The sequence below is a fragment of the Triticum dicoccoides genome, chromosome 5A, assembly GCF_002162155.2.
Source record: "Triticum dicoccoides isolate Atlit2015 ecotype Zavitan chromosome 5A, WEW_v2.0, whole genome shotgun sequence".
NCBI lineage: Eukaryota > Viridiplantae > Streptophyta > Magnoliopsida > Poales > Poaceae > Triticum > Triticum dicoccoides.
Window position 1 is genome coordinate 620,713,873 of NC_041388.1, and position 21,610 is coordinate 620,735,482.

Sequence of the window (21,610 nt, forward strand, 5' to 3'; positions counted from 1 at the left end):
CAGGGGCAAGCCAAGGAGCGTCGGCGGCGAGGATTGTATTGCGGGAAGACGAGGACGGTGCCGGCGCAGGGGCAAGCCAAGGAGCGTCGGCGGCGAGGATTGTATTGCGGGAAGACGAGGACGGTGCCGGTGCAGGGGCAAGCGAAGGCGCGTCGGCGGCGAGGATGGTGACGTTGAGCTTCATGCCCATGACGCAGTGGCTGCCCACGGCGCAGACGAACCACCTCCGCCCGGCGCTGGCGAGTTGGACCTGATCGCTGCCGGAGTTCCAGGCGCCGAGGCCCTTGGCGCTGTTGCACGCCCTGAAGTCCGGCCCGCTCACCTCCACCACGTTATGGTTGGCCTTGTTGTACTTGAACACTGCAAGAGCGTGGCAACCCTTGGTCATGACATGATCAAGAAACTGAAAGATTTCGTGGGCAAACAGAGCATGAATCCGAAGGAGATGTGGAGTTGATTGAGCACCTAGTACGTCGCCGACCCTGAACTGGTTGCTCTCGGACCAGGCGGTGTAGTCGAACCCGAGGGTCCACCCACTACCGTCACCTACGACGTGGACGGTGGCGGAGGCGAGCAAGGGGAGGAAGGCGATCGCCGCCGCCGCCGCCATGACAAACATCGCATTGGAAGCCATGGAGTCGAGCACTCTAACTCAAACTGAAACTAGCTCTTTGGTTCCTTGTAGGTACAGTACTGAACTGAGCGATGGGTGTGAGGAGAACGAGTGCTCGAACATGGTTATATAGAGAGACGGATCTTGCCCGATTTCACGTACTACGTACGTACGTGCGGGAGAAATAGTCAAAACGGCATCGTGGGATCTCTGCATTGGAGCGACCAATGGAAGGAATGGATGCATCGATCGATAACAAAGCAGAGAAAGTTTAGTTTAGTCTGACGCGGTCTCTGGCTGGCTTCGTTTCCAGCTCTTTGTCCACCTGTGCTCTTGCTTGTATACATGACGTGCCTGCCTGGTGCCGGCGTACACCGCCGCTCCCTACTCGATCGGCCGGAGCCGCACTACATGTTGAGTATAATCTCCGTTGTTATCATCTCTGTTTTTTCTTTACACAATAGCTAGACGTAAGTTGCGTGGATGTATAATTTGGGTCAGTTGAATTTCGAGTGAAGGAATTAAACCCTTTAACGGTCGCGCAATGTGCGCATCCTGGCGACGTCCACGTCATCACAAAGAGACGATGCAGGTACTGTTCGGTCGCTGCGCTGTGAGAGCATCTCCAGCCGTTGGCCCCCCAAGGGGCGTCAAAAAGCGCCGCCTGGGGTGAGCCGGCGTAAAAAATGGCCCTGGGGCGAGTCGGTCCCCAGCCGTCGGCCCCCAGGCGCGTATTAAAAAAAAAAGAAGGACCGTTCGGCGAAGTTATGATAAAAACTAGTTAAATTTCGGCCAAACATGGCAAAATTCGCGCATTTTCATTACATTAACCTAATCTAAAAAAAGAAAGGGGCTGAAGTCGTTGCCACCGTCACCGCCATCGTCGTCGTCGGCCTTCTCCTCCTTGACGCGGGCGCCCCTGCTGGACCCCTGCCCGGCATCGCCATGGCGGACTGGCGGCGACGCGTCGTCGTCGTCGTCGCTGTCGCATAAGACGATGACCCCGCCTTCATCGAGGCCGCGTCGGCGCTCCTCGAAGCGGCGTAGGGCGGCGCACTGGCGCTCCTTCTCCTTCTCCCGGCGCGCCTTCTCCATCGCAATGGAGTCCTGGCGCGCCCATTCTAGGGCCGCGTCGTCGTCCTCGAACTCCGCCTTCACCAGCGCCAGCCCCGGCTCTGCCTTCACCGGCGCCAGCCCCGGCTCTGCCTTCACCGGCGCCAGCCCCGGCTTCGTCTTTGGCTTGACGAAGCGCGGAGGAGCCGACGAGGGGGGGGCGCGCCGGCCGCCCTCGTTGATGACGATGCCAGCGCTGCGAGTGCGCCGGCCAAGCGGCGTCTCCGCCGCGGGCTCGGCCTTGACGCCGAGCAGGGCCGGAGTACCGGAGGAGTGCGACGAGGATCGGGAGGAAGAAGAGGAGGAGGAGGACCCGAACCTCCTTGGCGCCCACGGCCCGGCGCGTCGGTGCTGCGCCGGGGCGGCCACCCTAGCCGAGGGGTATGCCAACGGCGGGTCGTTGCCGCCCTCGAGGTACGTGAGCACGCCCTCGAGTGTGCGGCCGGGGACGGCCCATCACAGGTGGCGTCCCTCGCTGTTCTGCCGGCCGCCGACCACCGGCGCGCCGTTGGTGGACGCCAAGCGCTGCTGCTGGCGACGCTCGAAATACGCCGCCCATGCCGCGTGGTTGTCGGCGACGTACTGGGGGAGGGAGAGTTGCGCGTCGGTGAGGGAGGCGCGCACGACCTCGACTTCCTCGGCGAAGTACTTCGGCTTCGCCGCGGCGTCGGGCAACGGGGGAATGGGCACTCCCCCGACGCTGAGTCTCCACCCCGTCGGCCCGGCGCGCATGTCCGGCGGCGCCGGGATGTTCGCCTGGAACAGGAGCCAGGACTCCTATTCGCGGAGCGAACGGCGGCCGAAGCCGTTGGCCGCCGCCTCGTCTCCGGGGAAGCGTTCTGCCATGGCGACGGCGGGGCTGGGCAGGCTCGGGAGAGGTAGAGGGAGGGGCTGGGCGGCGGCGCTCGGGAGAGGTAGGGAGAGGGAGGGGCTGGACGGCGGCGAGGGGCGGGGCTGGTGTGGGTACAGGCGAGTGGAGGCCATCGGCTTTTATAGCCGCGCCGCGCCCGTGCGTACGCGTGCGAGGGAGGGGAGGCGTCGGCGCGCGGTCCCGTGACGCGCCGCCCGTGAGGAATCAATGGCAAGGCTGACCGGCGGCAGCCTTGTCATTGATTCCCCGCGGGAACCGAGGTCGTTGGGGGAAGACGAGTCGCTGACGCGGCTGGCCCGCGGCTTTTTCGCGCCAAAACAGCTCGCCCCGGCGCCCCCCAGCGCACCGGTTTCGGCCTGGGTCCGCTGGCGCTGTTTTCGGCCCAAGCCGGCGAAAATCAGGCTCCTGGGGACGCGACTGGGCCGTTTTTTCGGCGCCGGCGTGAAAAAATCGCCTGGGGAGGCGTTCCTGGGGGCGCGGCTGGAGATGCCATGAGGTCGTTGTGATTGGGCAAGAGAGAAGCTGAGAAGAGTACGCACGGGATTGGCTGTTGGAGGTGCATGCGGTTACGCCTGGTCGGGTCGCTACATGTGGCCCTTTTTGTTTGCTGGCCCGCATGTCAATTGCCGGCTTTCTGTGCTCGTGAGTTGGGGAGAGATCGCTTACCAGCGAAGGCAACCGAGGTGAATACATCGAGCCCCACAACCACTCATCGCTCCCTGTGCAGCCTCCTCCTCCCTTCCCTCGTGCGCCTCCCCCTCGATCTTGCGGCCTGGACAGCGCCGCCGCTCCTCTCATTCACGGCTCCCACCTCCCACCTCGGCCTGGGCTGTGCGACCTCCCGGTGGTCACCAGTGGATAAGAGGCCGCCGAAAGATGAGACGCCATGCGGGAGGAAGAAGCCGTCATCGACCGACGGAGGGGCATATGTTGAGGGGAAGGGCCGCGAGCACGGGCAGAAGCCGACGCCCGCCAGCAGCGGCAGGCTGGATCTGGACGGCGTGCTCGTGGCGCCAATCACCATCTGGGTGATCAGGGCCGATGGGTTCATCTGCTCCCACCTCCCGCGCGAAGCTCATGGCCGAGACTCCGTACTCCGTCCTCGCTGTCGACGTCTAATGCTACAAGATCCGCGGCCTCGTCGATCGACCCCCGCACCACGTCGCCGGCCGCATCTCCTTCCACTACGTCAACGCCAAGAACGACTCCTGCCTGGTGGGTCTCATTAAGGTGTCTGATCTGGTGCGCCCCTCCCCACCTCCTCTCCCTTCCCCGCTCACTCCTGTCCCCTAATGGCAGATTGGTCTGCGAAATTTTGTTGTTGTCTCTTTTAGTGTTCTTGAGCTTGCTTTACTTATTTAGGTTTGGATGGTAGGAGAAAAACTGGGTGAAGGCATTGGTAGTACAAAGAAAGAAGCATTGCATTAGGCTGCAGAAATATCTTTAAGAAATTTTCCAATTAAGTTTGTTTTGTTGCATGTTTGTATTAACCTCTCCAGTTTCGTTTTTGCGGATATAAGATAATATGTTATGTAATCAAGAGATTCATTTTAAATTTGGAGTGTTGACATGTTTACTCGAAGCATATATGCTGTACCGTGTGGAGTTTTCTCTTTTCAGCACCATCTATCTTGGAATTAGATCGGATAGTGTGAGAATATAATGATGACTATTTCTTGATGGGTACTTGCTGCATGATTTTTCCAGTGCATGTCCAAGTTTACATGTGAAAGCGTCTTGCTTGATTCCGTTCTACTGGTTCATTGGATGAATAAACTCACATCTTTCATGGCCAAACTATCAGCCGATGTTTCTAATAATTCAGTTTTTCTCATTGCAGGAGATTACGGAGTGTAATTCTTCAGATGTGCAAATCCCGCAGCCAATCTTGCTGAAACTATCATTGTGAGATTTACTTTATTTCGTTGGCTGTGTTCATTTGGAATTTCTGAAGCTGAGATTTAATCATGTTTCTGGGATTCTTTAGTGTTTGGCTCAAGCTGGTCATGAACTGAATGTTGATGTGGGCAAAGTGGAAATGCATAAGGCTTAAAAGATCATCTACAAAATTACTTTTGCGTAAAGATCACTGTCGGTTTACTTGAGTGGGCTCATCCAATGTCAGGTTCGCCGTCTTCTGTACCTCGAAGGAGTGAATTTTGTTGATGTTATTACAAAAGTTTTATTTGTACTAGAAATGATATATCATTACCAAGTTAACAATGATCGTCATAGCTTATCGGGGTTCAGAGAGCTGTTTTAGGCCGAAGTTTTCTTTATAGCAGGCCACGTCATTAGCCATACATTTCAGGCCAATCAAATGGTTTGGACATGGGATCCTGGAAAGTGCAGCGCCGTGGTTAGTACAGGGAGGTTGGGAATATGTGCTCGCGGGTCTTAACTAATTGCAATTCTGGTTATCGACACTACATTTAACTAATTGTAATTCTGGTTATCGAGACTACATTTAATTCTGCCATAATGGTTAGTTAGCAGAATTAACATCTGACTAGGAGATTGCATATGGAGCTGGGGTGAGGTTGCATGTCACTCTTTGTTGGAAACTAATAAGCTATACCATGTCCAAGATTAGAAGATCAAATAAGGAGCTATGCTCAAGTTTCACCGTTTAGAGTGTAAATTTGTTTGTTCTGTTAGTCTCGCACGGACAATATTGTTTGGTTTATACTTTATACTATGGTTACTTGAAAAGTTGCTCTTCATCTTTCCAAATACTACTCCCTCCGTCATATAATGTAAGACATTTTTGGACACTACATTAAGGTCAAAAAATGTCCTATATTATGAGACAAAAGGGAGTAGATAATAAGATAACTTGAAAGCCCATATCTTGGTACCTCTTAATACATATGAATTAATAATCAAGCCCATATCTTGGCTCCAGTGCTGGAGATTATGCCTGAGTTGCAGGAGCGTTGTGGGGAGCCTACTTCACCTCTTTCAATGGTGCTTCCGAAGGAGATGGGGCAGGTGATGTCTGTGGGTGGCGAGGTTGATGAGGTAGGTGCGTTGGCACCTATCTCTGGGGCGCAACTATAGGGTTTGCCTCTGCCATGTGTGCAACTGAAGGCGCCTGAGTCCATTGTGTCGGTGGTATCCGTGGCTGAGCATGTTAATGCAGTGGTGTCTGTGAGGGACAAGGTTGATGAGATTCTATTTGAGATACAAGTCAGCAGCTTGCTCGCACGTTTGGAGGCGGTCAGCCCTGGATCTAGCAAGATGATTGTGGAGAAGGCTCTCAGGAGCAAAACTAAGTAGAGTGACGTCACAGGAAAGGCGTCTGCAGCTGCTTGATGGATATTCATCAGTCTATTGGGCGGTCCATATGGTCTGGTTTGTGTTTGTCTATGTGGATTTGGCGGTGTTTGTGGACTTCGGCGGAGGTGCTCTTGTTAGGGGTTTGTTTGCGATGTAGTAGTTTGGAGGTTGATGGTCGTTCCATGTTGGGTTTGTTTGTAGGGCTGATCGTGCGCTTCTGGAGTTGTATGCTCTATGAGTAATCCGCATGTGGTTAGTTTGTATCGGTTTTCGCTCGGTTTTCCGTTAATTAACTGAGCAATTCTCTTCTGCTTAATTAATCGATGAGGCAGATCAAAAAAAATCAAGCCAAAAATGATGCTTCTTTTGTCGAATGTCTATGAGTTTCTGAGCTCAATCTAGAAATTTGACAATGTAATTTCTGCATTTTTCAGCGAGGAAGTGGGTGGCTATGCATGCTTCCAAACTAATAGTTGTTTTCATGTCATCTAGATTGTACCAAATATGCCAATAATGAATAAGCAATTTTGGGCAAGGCCTAAATGCTATCAAATAAATAAAAACCATACCGTTCATCCTATCTGAATCTGGAGATGAAGAGCCAGATCCGCTTACTCAATTTTCAGTTTTCTTCTTCTTAAGCTCTGCATTTGCAGCCACAAATTAATGGTGTTACAGAAAATAGCCTCAAGATTTTCGGACTACCTACTTCTGTATAAACTTTGGTCAAAGCTTAAATTATTATATTTTAAGGTTGTAAAGGTTATATGCTGTGTCGGCTAAGACTAAAGATTGTAAATTCATTGCTCATCGTATCAATGTCGTTCTCTTTGTAAATGATTCTAAAAAAGTATATTATCAGTTCATTACTACTTTGTATGTGATGTGATTTTAGTTCTGAATTTGTGTATTGTCTGTTAGTTTTAATATGTTAGGGATTGCATTGCAGCAGACCATAGAATATTGAACCAGAAAATCCAACATGCATATTGAAGCTTAGATTAGGAACCTAACCAGCTACCCTCTTGTGTGTAGACAAGATAAGAGCGCAAAAGAGTGCCTCAGGAGGCACGACACAGCGCGCCCCAGCCTCTAGTTAACATCCAAAGAGATTGAAGGGGCTCGTCGGAGGAAAGGAAGGAGCTCGCCGGAGAAGCCTCTGGGTCTATCTTAGGGTGGCAGGAGACTCCATCATCTATCTTAGGGGTGTGGGGGTGGTGCAAGTTCGTAAAAAAAAACCTAACCATTGCCGAGGCTAGAGGGATGGTTGGGGGCAGCGGAAGCACGGTGGTGGGTGGCGGTTGAGGGGAGGGTGGGGGACGGTGAGGCTGGCACAGGAGCACCGCCGACCGCAGGCAGCAGTGGCTGGTGGTCCGGCCGGTGATCCGTCGGGGCAGTTGAGGAAGAAGCCGTTGGGTGGTTGATAGAAGGCCGAGAGGCTGAAAAGAGGATCCGGCTGTTCATTTTGCATCCGGCGGGTGGAAATAAACGACTAACCCAATTTAAGTTTCTAGCCGACTTACACCTAGCCATTCCCTTTTCTTTAAAAAATTGAGACCAAATGTCTCAATCCATTAATTATGATAACAATATTTGTTTAATTGATGAAAAGAAAACAGACCAGAACTATTGCATAATGTGAACAACAGTGCATCACCGTCTGCCTTGGCTACACATCCAAGAGGACTCAACACCAACGAAGGGAGAAGAGCCATCAAGGTTGTTTGTAACTGTTCATCATTACTTTTCTCTGCGCAAATGACTCCTACTCCATCACAGCAACAACAAAGTCATCACCGCAGCACCTCATCGACGTCGTTACTTCTCTCCACACAAATGGACTGTAACTCCATATTACCGCAACAACAAAATTATCAACGCAACAATTGTATATATGGGAGCGTGCGTGACTTTCCTAACGATGTCATACCCCGTGATGGTAGGATCAGGCCCAACTGGGCGTTTTAGACTAAACCATTCCTTGAAACCATGTAAGTATCACTTGATTGCACTGTTGAAGTTAATGTATGATTTTTTCCTACAAATCAAATATATGTACTTCGAATGCGATAACATCTTATTATTTCTCGTTATTGGCCTATATAATGTATGGTTTCAATATTATACATTGGAAACTTATTAGTTTTCATTTCACACAAGATTTCCAAATGCAGGCGGTCAAGAGTGTCAACATACATTATAGCAAACTGAAAAGCATGCTAAGCCACTCATAAAAAGATCAACCATTTTTGTAACCTATTACACACTCTCCACCCCAAATTAGGGCATAATTTCTTTGTGAAGCAGCCTAAATATCATAGCCCTTGCATACATTGGAGGCATGTCATGCACAACTCTCAGGCCACCCCTGTAGTCAAACATTTATGAAATGATGATAAATTGTCATGCCAACGTCGTTTATCTTGATTATCGTAAGTCAGAAAAATGCAACGACACGAGTTCACATAATAAAAACTTGTTTCTGAGTGGCATCTTAAGCTACCATACATATTTAGAGTGAAATCTATCATGTATCTCCAATGGCTGAGCGCTTACACTCGACATTGAATGTACCCATCTTATTTGAGTGAAATCTATCATGTATCTCCAATGTTCCCGTGATAGGGTGATTTTGTTGACTCTAAGCACAGTCTCATGCCAATTCGTCAAATGTTGTCTCATTGTGGTTTGTGGAAAATAGACACTGAAACTACTCTTGATGAGAAGTTGTGCTTATTTTAATTGAAAAGTGGAAATATGCCTGAGTATATAGATATATGGTTAGCTATGCAGAGGCCGGGTGTATACATATGGTACCTGTATCTACTTGATGCTTTATTTTGAGTCAATAAAATTCACCCTTTATCGAAAATATAGATATATGGTTGTTTCTTAATATTTTATTCTGATTGTCTTCAAGATTTTTTGTATGCACATATTTGATGGAATGACTATGAATATTAATTATAGTGTTCTTTACACGATAGACACAATAGTTGAATAAGAGAACCAGAGCAAGTAGTATTCTCTATCTTGATTGTCCATAAGGAAACAGCTAATGCCATATGGCATTGTCTGAATAGCACATCCTTCTTGTTTGAACGTGTTCTCGTCCGGCATTTCATATCCTAAGGCAATTGCATACAAAGGCGGACAATATCTTAAGATCACTGACTAACTTCATTAATAACCAAATGAAACAAATCTTTGATTGAAGAAAATTTTGAGGGGCACAAACACAAATTCACAACAATGTACTACCATCAAGAATAACAGCACACACACAACACACGAAACAACTCTCTCGATCGCTCATATAAAAAAAATTGCTCGGCTATATGTAAAGAGGATAAAATGGGACTGTGCCACCGTGGGCCCTAGAGCACGAGCACGGCCGCGGCGAGCGCGGTGACTGCGGCGGCTGCCTCACCGAAGCGCGCCTGCAGCTTGCCGGAAGGGTTGGTCGGGGGCGGGGCTGGCTGGGGAGTCGGCGGGGCGGTCTCGAGGATGGTGATCTTGAGCTTCATGCCGTTCTCGCAGTGCTGCCCGACGCCGCAGAAGAACCACTTGCGTCCGGCCTTGTCGAGCGTGACCCGGTCCTCGCCGGTGGTCAAGACGACGGCGTTGGCCGGCTGGCTGCACTTGAGGAAGTCCGGCCCGCCCACCTCCACCACATTGTGGGCGGCGCTGCTGTACTTGAACACTGCAATATAGGTAACACGAGAGCGCGCGGCGAGAAGTTTAATTTCCGACGAAAACCAAGACAGAGAGCGTGGCGAGATGCATGCGCGGCGCGTGGTTGGATTAATGGTTGTGTGATTACCTAGCGTGTCGCCGAGGACGAACTGTTTGGTCTCGGCCCAGGCGGTGTAGTTGAAGTTGAGAGTCCAGCCCTTGTCGTCGCCGACCACGTGCTCCGTGGCGGCGGCGAGCCCCGGGAGGAAGGCCACGGCGAGGGCGGCCGCGGCGAACACGGCGACGAGCATCTGCTTGGACGCCATCGATCACTGACTGAGTAAGCAGCAAAGCTAGCGAGATGGCTGGCTTGTGGCTAAAGGGGGAGGGTCCTGTGATGGGATGGATGCAGGTCGATCGTGTGTTGTGCTTCTAGCTCTGGCCTTGCATGTATATATAGGGAGTGGCAGAGCTCGATCAGTAATGAGTATGACACGTAGTACGTATGTACACGTACAGTACGTAGTTATCACCGTTGCCACTCGAACGCGTCTTCTTGTCTTTGACCGGGGCAGAGGCAGCAGCTGGCCAATGGCGGCAATGGTGTGGCTACGGGAGTTGAATGCGTCCGTGTGGCGCCAAATGTAGAATTGCCTTGGTATCACCGGAAGAACAGAGGGATACGCAGCATCAGTGTCACAGATGCTAATTTTTTGGTACTCCAGTGTAAAAGAAAAGACGTGCTCTTGATTTGACACATGTTATTCGTGTAGTTGGGCATTTGAGCCGGCCATGTTCGTCGTCCATGTTAAGAAGATCCTCCAATTTCCTCCCCGTGCCAGAAGAACAACATCGCAAAGACTAACCGGCACTACAGGAAAAAAAATGTTGCCTAGTCCTTGACAAATGACCCTCACAGCGTGTTTGGTTCGATGGAATTAGAGATGGGGAATAGGAGTTGAGAGGTGAGGAGATTAAAACTCCACTGTTTGATTAGAGGGAATGGGAGTTTAAATGGAAAGGGGAATGGGAGTTGAGGAAGCCAATTCCCACCGATTTCTTCCTAGGGGGTTATCCTGTTAATTCGTCAGCAGAGTTTTATCCCACGTCAATTCCCACCATATACCCAACAAGGGAATGGAGTAAAATTCTACTTCCCATGACTAATCCATCCATAAACACCCATGTGCAAACTTCCATTCCCCTGCCCGAGTGTTTACCAAACAGGCTCTCAGTTTATGTTCGTATTCTGATCGGGTATACGCCAAGTGCGCATGGTCGAGTGCACATTCAGCGTAGCTTTTGCCGAGGTGAATTTAGCCTTCGCCGAGTGGTTTGCACACTCGGCTTTAAAGCTTTTTCCTGCAGTGCAGATCCGCCTAACAAAAACATTTTTCCAATCGAGAAAGAAGAACAAGAGTAGTTCGAGTAGCAAGGAAGCTTTGTTCAAGATGTTCCCTATGAAGGCGCCAGGCCCCCGACAGCGTCCCTGCGCATTTTTCCTCAAAAGAACTAGGGCGTGTGTGGTGATTGTTAGAATATAGAGTTGTAATCTCAACCTCCTTCCTTCTCTTGTATTCTACCCAAACTCTTTCTGTCATAACCTTGTACGTCAAGCCAGGCTTCGGCCACGCATCAATATAAACTACCACGCGGCTTCCTCGATGGAGTAGGAACGCTTCATATCTTTCATGGTAATCAGAGCCACCTCTTCTCATACATCTAGCCACAATCCAAAACCCTAGAAACCACACATCATCGTCTCCATGGCTTCCTCCGCCGGCGTCTCCCTCAACCTTGGATCGCCGCCGTCTGAGAAGCTCGCAAGAGGTAATTTCATCCTCTGGAAGACGCAGGTCCTCCCAGCCCTGCGAGGCGCGCAGGTGACGGGGCTCCTGGACAACACCGATGCCGCTCCACCCAAGATGGTGGAGATCACGAAGGCAGACAAGACCATGGCCCTAGAGCCGAATCCCCTATACGGACCCTGGATCACCAAAGATCAGCAGGTTCTATCATACCTTCTCAATTCCATGTCTCCAGAAATTCTTGCACAAGTTGTTGGGAAAGATTCCACCTTTGAGCGCTGGACGACGGTGACAAATCTCTTCGCCTCACAATCTCAGTCTCGGATTACTAATCCGAGAATCGCCATCACCAATACCAAGAAGGGCTCGATGTCAAGCTCGGCGTATATGGCGAAGATGAAAAGTCTTGAGGATGAACTAGCTGCTGCAGGTCGTCCCGTATCTGATCCGGAGATGGTGGACTATATTCTGGCCGGACTGGACCGCGACTACGACCCCGTGGTGGCGGCGATCGGCGCTGTCAAAACATCATCACAGCCGACGATCTTTTTGCCCAGATTGCTGCCTTTGATCAAAGGATGGAGATGCTAGGCGACTCATCTTCAGGCGGGTTCTATTCATCCGCTAATGCGGTCTACAGAGGCCGTGGCCTGTCCCGTGGCAGATCTCGCGGGCGTGGAGGAAGAGGCCGTGGCCGTGGTGATCGTGGTGACCGCGGTGACCGACAGTCGTCTTCCTCCAATGGAGGCGGCGGATTCAGAGGCCGTCCTCGACAGCAACAGCAACAGCAGGCTCGTGAGCAACAGCATGACTATCCAGAATGTCAGATATGCTACAGACACCATCCAGGAGGTGCACGAGTTTGCTGGTGGCGTTATGAAGAAAACGACCAGGAAGAAAAGCAAGCACATGCAGCCTCCTATGGCGTGGACACCAACTGGTACACCGACAGTGCAGCAACAAACCACATCACAGGTGAACTTGACAAGTTGACGATGCGGGAGAAGTACAATGGAGGCGACCAAATTCGCACGGCAAGCGGTTCTGGTATGGATATCACACACATTGGCAGTTCAATTGTTAAAACCCCCGTGAAAAATTTACACTTGACCAATGTCTTGCATGTTCCTCAAACCTCTAAAAATCTTGTTTCCGTTCATCGATTCACTCTTGATAACAATGTTCTTATTGAGTTCTATCCTTATTTTTTCTTGGTTAAGGACTTGAAAACAAGGAGAGTCATTCTTAGAGGACGGTGCGTGGGAGGACTCTACCCACTCATATCATCATCATCATCATCATCTTCATGGTCCAATAAACAAGCAAATATTGTCACCAAGCTATCTACATCAAGGTGGCATAGTCGTTTAGGTCATCCATCTTCAGTCATAGTTAGATATGTTCTTAGCAAAAATAAACTCTCTTATGAGCCTAGTAGTGAGTTAGTTTGTGATCCGTGTCAACAAGCAAAAAGTCATCAATTACCTTACCCAATTTCTACTAGTGTGTCTACTGCCCCTTTACAACTTATCTTTTCAGATGTATGGGGGCCAGCTCCTATTTCAGTTGGTAGGTTTTCCTATTATGTAAGTTTTATTGATGACTATAGTAAATTTACTTGGATTTATCTGTTGAAAAAGCGATCTGATGTATTCCAAGTTTTCCTCAATTTCCAAAATCTTGTTGAACGCAAACTGAACTCTAAAATCATTGCTATGCAAAGTGACTGGGGTGGTGAGTATGAAAAACTAAATTCTTTCTTTCAAAAGCTTGGCATATCACACCATGTATCTTGTCCTCATGCTCACCAACAAAATGGATCCGCTGAAAGAAAGCACCGTCACATAGTTGATATGGGGCTTGCCTTGTTAGCAAATGCTTCCATGCCGCTTAAATTTTGGGATGAAGCATTCTTAACTGCTACATATCTCATCAACTTGCTTCCAAGTAAAGTTATCAAATTTGAAACACCCATTACACGACTTCTTGGTGTCACACCCAACTATACATCTCTTCGTATTTTTGGTTGTGCCTGTTGGCCCAATCTTAGGCCTTACAACACACGCAAACTCGCTTTCCGCTCAAAACGGTGTGTGTTTTTAGGCTATAGCCCCATGCATAAAGGGGTTAAGTGCCTTGATGTTCCTACTGGTCGGGTGTATATATCCAGAGATGTTGTATTTGATGAGTCCGTGTTTCCCTTTGCATCCCTTCATCCTAATGCTGGTGCACTTCTCCGCAAAGAAATTCTTCTTCTTCCTTCACATCTTCGGTCTTTTGATCATGGGGGCGACAACAATTGTACTAACCAATGTGATGATATTCCTGCTGGTACTAGTCTTTCTCTTATGCCTGTGCAGGTCCCTGGAGAAAACGGTGCTCAAAATGACCAAGATCTCGAAAATATGGCTGGTTTTGATCCTATATTTCATGCTGAGGAAGGAGACGAAGCTGGCACAGATGACGAAGAAGATCTGGCGGCGCCTGCCACCCCTGCATGCGCGCAGATCTCGGATCACGCGACCGCATCCGCCTCGGATCAAGCCCCTGATGGCTCCAGTCCTGGATCCAGGGCGGGCCACTCCCGTGCTGCCGCGTCAGCTTCAGGAGGGACCAGCAGCGGGGCCGAATCCCCCTCGCCCCGTGCGCCAGCGTCAAACGGGACCAGCGGCGGGACCAGATCCTCTCCGCATCACGCGCGCCTACAGTCGCGGTCGGGTGGCAGATCCTCTGCGCCAGTGCCTGCAGGAGGGGCAGCCACACCAGAAGCCACAGGATCCCCTGCGCATATGACGACAAATCAGTCCACTGCATCAGCAGATTCTCCTGGATCTTCTGTGGCAAGTATACCAGCGGTGCAGCGAGAGGTTTCTTCACGTGTTATGACCCGGCTACAGAAAGGTATACGGAATCCTAAAATTAGGAAAGATGGAACTATACCATATGGAATATTGTGTATTTCAGGAGAACCAACATCGTTGAAGAATGCACTTGATGATCCTAAATGGAAAAAGGCAATGGATGAGGAGTATTCTGCGCTCATGAGGAATAAGACTTGGCATCTTGTACCAAATCAGAGAGGTAAAAATATTATTGATTGCAAATGGGTGTATAGAATTAAGAAGAAGGCAGATGGCTCCATTGACAGATATAAGGCACGTCTAGTTGCAAAGGGCTTTAAGCAACATTATGGCATTGACTATGAGGACACCTTTAGTCCCGTTGTGAAAGCTGCAACTATCAGACTTGTGTTAGCCATTGTTGTATCCAGAGGATGGAGTTTAAGGCAGCTAGATGTACAGAATGCGTTTCTGCACGGTGTTCTGGAAGAGGAAGTGTTTATGAGACAACCACCTGGGTATGAGAGTAAGAAATTGCCACAGTATGTCTGCAAGCTTGATAAAGCACTCTATGGTCTAAAGCAAGCACCCAGAGCATGGTATTCCAGATTGAGCTCACAGTTAAAATATCTTGGCTTTGTTGCTTCCAAGGCTGACACATCCTTGTTTATTTATAACAAGGTAGGAGTAGTCATTTTTGTGCTTATATATGTTGATGATATCATAGTTGCAAGTTCTTCACAAAATGCTACTAATGCTCTTTTGCATGATTTGAGCTCAGAGTTTGCCTTGAAGGACCTAGGTGATTTGCATTTCTTCTTGGGTATTGAAGTCAAGAAAACTCAAGATGGTATTGTGTTAAATCAGGAAAAATATATTCTTGAGCTTCTGTCTCGCATGGGGATGAAAAATTGCAAGCCAATGTCTACACCTTTATCCTCCTCAGAAAGTCTCTCAGCATATGAGGGTGAGCCACTTCAAGAGGAGGAGAGTACAAGGTATAGGAGTACTGTGGGAGCACTACAATATTTAACTCTCACACGTCCAGATATCTCATTTGCTGTCAACAAGGTTTGTCAATATCTTCATGCACCTACTTCTGCACATTGGTCAGCTGTCAAGAGGATTGTGAGATATGTGAAACATACTATGGGAATAGGACTTCATTTCAAACGGTCTAATTCTTCTCTTGTGAGTGCATTCTCTGATGCTGACTGGGCAGGATGTAGTGATGACAGAAGATCAACTGGAGGTTTTGCAGTGTTCTTTGGATCTAATCTTATCTCCTGGAGTGCTAGAAAGCAAGCTACTGTGTCACGCTCAAGTACAGAAGCTGAATACAAGTCTTTGGCTAATGCAACTGCTGAGATCATTTGGGTTGAATCACTTCTTGAGGAATTGGGAATCAAGAAGAATCGTATCTCATGTTCATGGTGTGATAATTTGGGAGCAACATATCTGTCTGCAAATCCAGTGTTCCATGCCAGGACAAAGCACATAGAAATTGATTTTCACTTTGTACGAGAAAGGGTTGCGGCAAGGAAACTTGAGATTCGATTTATTCCTTCTAAGGATCAAGTGGCTGACGGTTTTACAAAAGCACTACCAGCAAGACCATTTGAAGAATTCAAGAGTAATCTTAACTTAGGTTAGTTGAGATTAAGGGAGGGTGTTAGAATATAGAGTTGTAATCTCAACCTCCTTCCTTCTCTTGTATTCTACCCAAACTCTTTCTGTCATAACCTTGTACGTCAAGCCAGGCTTCGGCCACGCATCAATATAAACTACCACGCGGCTCCCTCGATGGAGTAGGAACGCTTCATATCTTTCAGTGATGAGGTCGCTAAGGTAGTCTTAACTGTTCATCATTTTAATTCCTTAGATGTCGAATCCAACCCCATTTTTTCAATTCCGGACAAGCAGCTTGTGCAACACAATGTTTAAGATCATACCAAAAGTACACACTTATCGATTGTGTAGGATTTTGCCGAAGATAGAAGATAATCTTGCTTGATCAGCATGCGTCTGTCCCATGAAGACTTATCACTGACAATGTAAGAGTAGCATCTGAGTGTTTGCATTTTATGATGAGATGTAGAAGTAAGAAAATTTTGCACTGCCCTTTCAAGGTTGATACAATGAAAACTTATACCCATGTGAAGTGGAATTATTTGGAGTCTGTTATCTAGAAGATGGGTTTTGTGCAGAGTTGGATAACAAAAATTATGAAGCGTGTTTCGGGAGTGTCTTTCTAGTGTACTTTAATGAAAGGAAGTTAGAATAATCCAGGCCATCACAAGCATAAGACAAGAAGACCCTATTTCACCTTAACTATTTTTATTAGCAGCCGAGGGGTTGTCATGTTTACTGAAAGCAAGGTCCACTTACGAGAATGTAAGACTGGTAGTTGTTGCACCCTCTCATTCATGTTGTAAACCACCTCCTCTTCGCTAGTGACAGCCTTCTCGTGTTCAGAGCAAATGAGGGAGGTGCAACCGTTATAAAGGATATGATCCAGGCATATTGTGATGCTTCGGGCAGCGGGTCAACTTATCAAAATTGAGCGTTTTCTTTGGAAAAAGGTGCCTAGATTTTTTTCAACTATATATTCCTTGTTGTGGGTAAGGAACTACTCATAGATTTTGTTATCCAAGCAATACCAACATATTCCATGATATGCGTCTTGTTATCCTGAGGGTTATGCCAACAAATTGATGTGGTGCGCTATGAATTTTGTTGGGGAAGTAAGGATGGAGAGAGAAAAACTGCGGGGGTTTATTGAGGGTTATGACCATGCCCAAATATATGGGAGGATTGGGTTTCTGAGATACACAACTTTTAATCTCGCAATGCTAGAAAAATAGTCATGGAGGACACATCAGGATCCAAACTCTTTGAGTGCTAGACTATTGAATGCATCATATCTTCCATAGTGTGATCTTCTACACACAAAGATTGGTAATCATCCATCTCAAGTGTGGATGGCGATATGCGAAGGCACTTCTGTTTTGGAGCAAGGTCTTATCCGTCGTGTTGGGAACGGGAGAATGATGAGTAGTTTTTACACTCGTTTAAATCAGATATTTTCATAGCTTATGTGTTTATGACTTCAACTTGCGCGTACTAATGAATGCAAAGATGTGCAAATCTCCTTTAATCTAGTCCTCGTAGATATGGAAGATTTTAGGTGAAAATCAAGTCATGTATGGATGCACCGAAGGAAGGATAATTTCCATAGAATTTGGCACGCCACATAGGAAACAGAAGAGAAGGCGACCCATGGCGCTCGTACCGACAATCATACTACGTGACGCTGCCTCCGTGAAGCAGTGGCGGAGCCAGGAATTTGCTCCTGGGTATTCATTGCAAATTTGTTTTTGTAATTCAATAGAAACTGGTAGTGATGTCCGATTTTTTTTTGTAAATGCAATAGAAAGTGGTGGAGCCAGATTTTTTTTTCAATGCAATAGAAAACAAACACAAATGTCCGAAATGATGCAAATTCTTACATTACAAGAACATAAGAAAAAAAATCAGATACATTCTAGAATTTCATCAAAGTTGCAATCAGTAGCTGATGCACACACGTACAAAGCCTGACAATGAACTATCCAGCAAAGCTCCAAGTGGTCACATTCAATAGCACTTTTGGAGTTTTGGTCTTGCCAATAAATAATTTCTTGGTTTTTTTCTTTTGAAAATAGAACAATACACAGCTGCATTGCATGCAGTAAGCTTGCTGGACAATATATTCTTATAACAGTAAAATCTCTTGCTCTTAAAGTTGTTTGCATAGTTGATATGTCTGAAAATTTCTAAATGATTACTTGATCATGATTTTTATTTTAATAGTTGGCAGATGGAAAGGATTCATGAACCATCAACATAATGCCAGAATTATACTATTACTATGGCTGATTCTTGACCTTTCTATTCCGTTCTAAATCAGAGAATAAATTTAAGGCTGCGTTTTGTTCGGAGGATTTATGGAGGAAAAGTACAGGAATAAAGAAACAGAGGAAAGATTCCCTGATGCAGCGTTTGGTCTGCAGGGATGAAGTACTAGAATTCCATAGGAAAGTTTATGTAGCCTGCAGTTTCACGGGAAACCAAACATCCAGTGCGAGCTCTTTTTCTGCACGGAGTCCTGAGGTGAGGCTGACGAAAAGCAAGTTGAGACCCACACCATGAGAGGCTTCAGTCTTGCATGGCAATAATTTAGGATGTGGAGGGATCCACGTCCTTGTTTTCATTTCCTTTGTACCGAACGCTCCAGATATTTTTAGTTTCGTTGTCTCTAGTTTCATACGTTCCAACTGTTACTTCAACCCGATTCCTACAAAGCTTTTTATTCATTTGTTTTCTATACATCCATTCCGAACGAAGCCTAACTGGGCGGATGGATCTCGTGGAGCTTTTGCAATGGCGGGCGCCGAGAGCAGAGCTGCGGAGGGCAGTGACCTGGGACCGGCGGAGACCAGAGGGCCGGACCCGGAGTGGCAGTTCACGGACTTGCTTGCTTGTCGCGCCGCCGCCACCACTTTCCTGCGGGTGCCATCCACCGCCGCCTCGGCCGGCTGTAGCCTGCAGGCAGCTAGGTCGTGGGGAGAAGAGGAGAATAGATGATGCGTACTGGACTGGAGTCGGCCAGTTTGAGGCCTTGAGTTGTTGCGTGGGCTGGACCTGGACATGTGTCGAGTGGGTTTTGGCTGTTTCAGTCTATATATGTATATATAATTTTTTTTGGCCCCAAAATCCTTGGTATTCCATGGAATACCCCTGGCTCCGCCATTGCCGTGAAGCCATTTGAACAACTTCCATCAAAGGGCTCAAACCTAATTCTCAACAGAGAGCCTCGGGACCCTATTCAATTGTCTGCACTGTATAAAGGAGAAGGAAGTCCCCTGAAAGGCACCAACCTTCATTCGCCTTCACCAGATGCCACACAAGCTTCATCAACCTCTCTTCCCATATCCATATCCATAGCCATGTCCATCACCATAGCCACCATCTCCTTTAGATAATTTACTTGTGATCAATATTCTATCGCGATCAGCGACACTATAAGACTAGCAAGCATCCATCTCCAAGTACACAATTATACAATGTAATTTGCTTGTGATTCGATCGTGATCTGTGGGTAATCCCTCGAGCTAAGGGCTGCGGAGTAGACTCGTAGCTTGTGTATGTGGAGCACGGGATCCTAGGACTCACCAGTACCCGAGGCACAGAATATTGGTACAAGGAGAGGCAATGAGCAGTGAGAGTGGAAGAACACAACGAAGAGCGGTGCCTCCTCGGAATGGGATTTTACAATCACTTTTATTTGTATAAACCCAGAAATCTCTCACTTTGGTTAGAGTAAAACCTAATGATTGCCATTTCTGGAAGGATTCAATGAGGGTGAAAGATGCATTCCTCCAATTTGTGTAATTTTAGGCCAGTTCTTTTTGGGTAGGACAATTGGCGGACACATGCCACTCTATTTGCAATAAGCCTTTTTTAAAGTTATATGTTTGTAACTTTGATCAAGGAAACATATATGTACATATAAAATACTAAATGCATATCACGCGCCTCCCCTCAAAAGAAGTTTAGGATTCTCTGCCTCCCGCCGGCCAAACGAAACTAATATTTTACTAGAAAAATGGAACATATCTTTGATTGAATAAAATTTGAGGGGCACAAATGCACAAGGTTGTAACATAAAAAATAACAGCACGATCGACCGCGCGCAAAAACCAACCCACAACGCAACACTCTCGATCGCTGAGCTAGCTATGTGTAAAGAGGATGGAGTGGGACTGTGGTGGCCTAGAGCACGAGCACGGCCATGGCGACCGCAGTGACCGCGGCCGCTGCCTCACCGAAGCGCGCCTGCAGCTTGCCAGCAGGGTTGGTCGGGGGCGGGGCTGGCTGGGGAGTCGGCGGGGCGGTCTCGAGGATGGTGATCTTGAGCTTCATGCCGTTCTCGCAGTGCTGCCCGACGCCGCAGAAGAACCACTTGCGTCCGGCCTTGTCGAGCGTGACCCGGTCCTCGCCGGTGGTCAAGACGACGGCGTTGGCCGGCTGGCTGCACTTGAGGAAGTCCGGCCCGCCCACCTCCACCACGTTGTGGGCGGGGCTGTTGTACTTGAACACTGCGATCGATATAATTCGCATGAAATTAGTTTCGCGTCCCAAAGAAAATGGAGCGATCAAGCGTACGCGTGGCCCGAAAGGATTAATGGAGGTATGTACCTAGCGTGTCGCCGGCGACGAACTGCTTGGTCTCAGCCCAGGCCGAGTAGTTGAAATTGAGGGTCCAGCCCTTGTCGTCACCAACCATGTGCTCCGTGGCGACGGCGAGCCCCGGGAGGAAGGCCACGGCGAGGGCGGCCGCAGCGAACACGGCGACGAGCATCTGCTTGGACGCCATTACTGACTGAGTAAGCAGCAAAGCTAGAGAGATGACTGGCTTGTGGCTAAAGGGGAAGGGTCCTGTGATGATGGGATGGATGCAGGTCGATCGTGTGTTGTGCTGCTAGCTCTGGCTTTGCATGTATGTATAGAGACGGAGCTCAGTAATCAGGTACGGAGTACGTAGTATGTATACGTCGTAATCACCGTTGGCACTCGAGCCCGTCTTGTCCCTGACCGGAGGCAGCGGCAGCAGCTGGCCAATGGCGGCAATGGTATGGCTATGGGAGTTGAATTCGTCCGTGTGGCGCCAAATGTGATCTCTGTCGCATTGCCTTGGTTTCATCGGAACAGAGGATACGCTGCAGCATGCATGACATAGATGCTAATTGTTTTGTCGTGTAAAACGATATTTTGTCCTCCACGGGCTGTTTCGCTTTCGTGTGAGAGAGAGAGAGAGGGGTCTTGATCTGACACATGTTATCAGCTTAGTTTCCCGGGACAAAAAACTATTCTAGTTGGGCCGGCCAGGTCCGTCGGTGATGTGATAGTATCCTCCCCGTGGCCGAAGAACGACTAATGGCATTGCTAATGCAAATTATTAAGTTTATGATAAATAAAGTAATGCATTAAGCAAGATAACATAATGTAGACAAAGTAATATCAATCAGTGTGATCGAACCCCCTCGTTTTATCCTTAATAGCAACAGTACAAGTACGTGCATTTGCCCCTTCTGTCATAGGGCAAGATCACCGCAAGATTGAAACCTACTACAAAGCACATCTCTTGCTGAACATAAATCAATCTAACTTTGCCAAGATGGATAGATAGGAGAGAAATACAAAGCTATAAAATTACGCGGCAAATAGATCTCAAGAGACTCAAATAGTTTCAATGAATAATCTGATTGTAATCATAATTCATCGGATCCCAACAAACACACCCCAAAAGATTACATCGGACTGATCTCAGAGGAGATCATTGTATTGAAGATCAAGCGATAGAGAGAGA

At 48.1% G+C, this 21,610-nt stretch overlaps 4 protein-coding genes across 4 annotated transcripts in view; 1 reads left to right on the forward strand and 3 right to left on the reverse strand.

Annotated features, from left to right (window-relative positions):
- Positions 1 to 634, reverse strand: part of LOC119298124 (mavicyanin-like) — a 1,175-nt gene extending 541 nt beyond the window's left edge. Inside the window, exons 1-2 of the mRNA XM_037575636.1 lie at positions 466 to 634; positions 57 to 360 (exon numbers count right to left, since the gene is read on the reverse strand). Of these exons, the coding sequence (XP_037431533.1) occupies positions 57 to 360; positions 466 to 634 (473 nt within the window). The remainder of the gene's footprint in view (positions 1 to 56; positions 361 to 465) is intronic.
- Positions 635 to 3,157: 2,523 nt separating this feature from the next.
- On the forward strand, positions 3,158 to 6,250 carry LOC119300175. Its single transcript, XM_037577217.1, has 2 exons — positions 3,158 to 3,812; positions 4,438 to 6,250. Exons 1-2 carry the CDS (start codon positions 3,158 to 3,160, stop codon positions 4,452 to 4,454), a joined length of 672 nt encoding a protein of 223 aa, XP_037433114.1. The 3' UTR covers positions 4,455 to 6,250.
- A 3,003-nt stretch (positions 6,251 to 9,253) lies between these two features.
- LOC119298125 (blue copper protein 1a-like) lies at positions 9,254 to 9,877 on the reverse strand. The gene is made up of 2 exons (XM_037575637.1): positions 9,700 to 9,877; positions 9,254 to 9,579 (listed from the first exon to the last, which is right to left on the reverse strand). Exons 1-2 carry the CDS (start codon positions 9,875 to 9,877, stop codon positions 9,254 to 9,256), a joined length of 504 nt encoding a protein of 167 aa, XP_037431534.1.
- Positions 9,878 to 20,013: 10,136 nt separating this feature from the next.
- Positions 20,014 to 20,617, reverse strand: LOC119298127 (blue copper protein 1a-like). The gene is made up of 2 exons (XM_037575638.1): positions 20,440 to 20,617; positions 20,014 to 20,339 (listed from the first exon to the last, which is right to left on the reverse strand). The coding sequence occupies exons 1-2, from the start codon at positions 20,615 to 20,617 to the stop codon at positions 20,014 to 20,016; spliced, it is 504 nt and encodes a 167-aa protein (XP_037431535.1).
- Between the last annotated feature and the right edge of the window lie 993 nt (positions 20,618 to 21,610).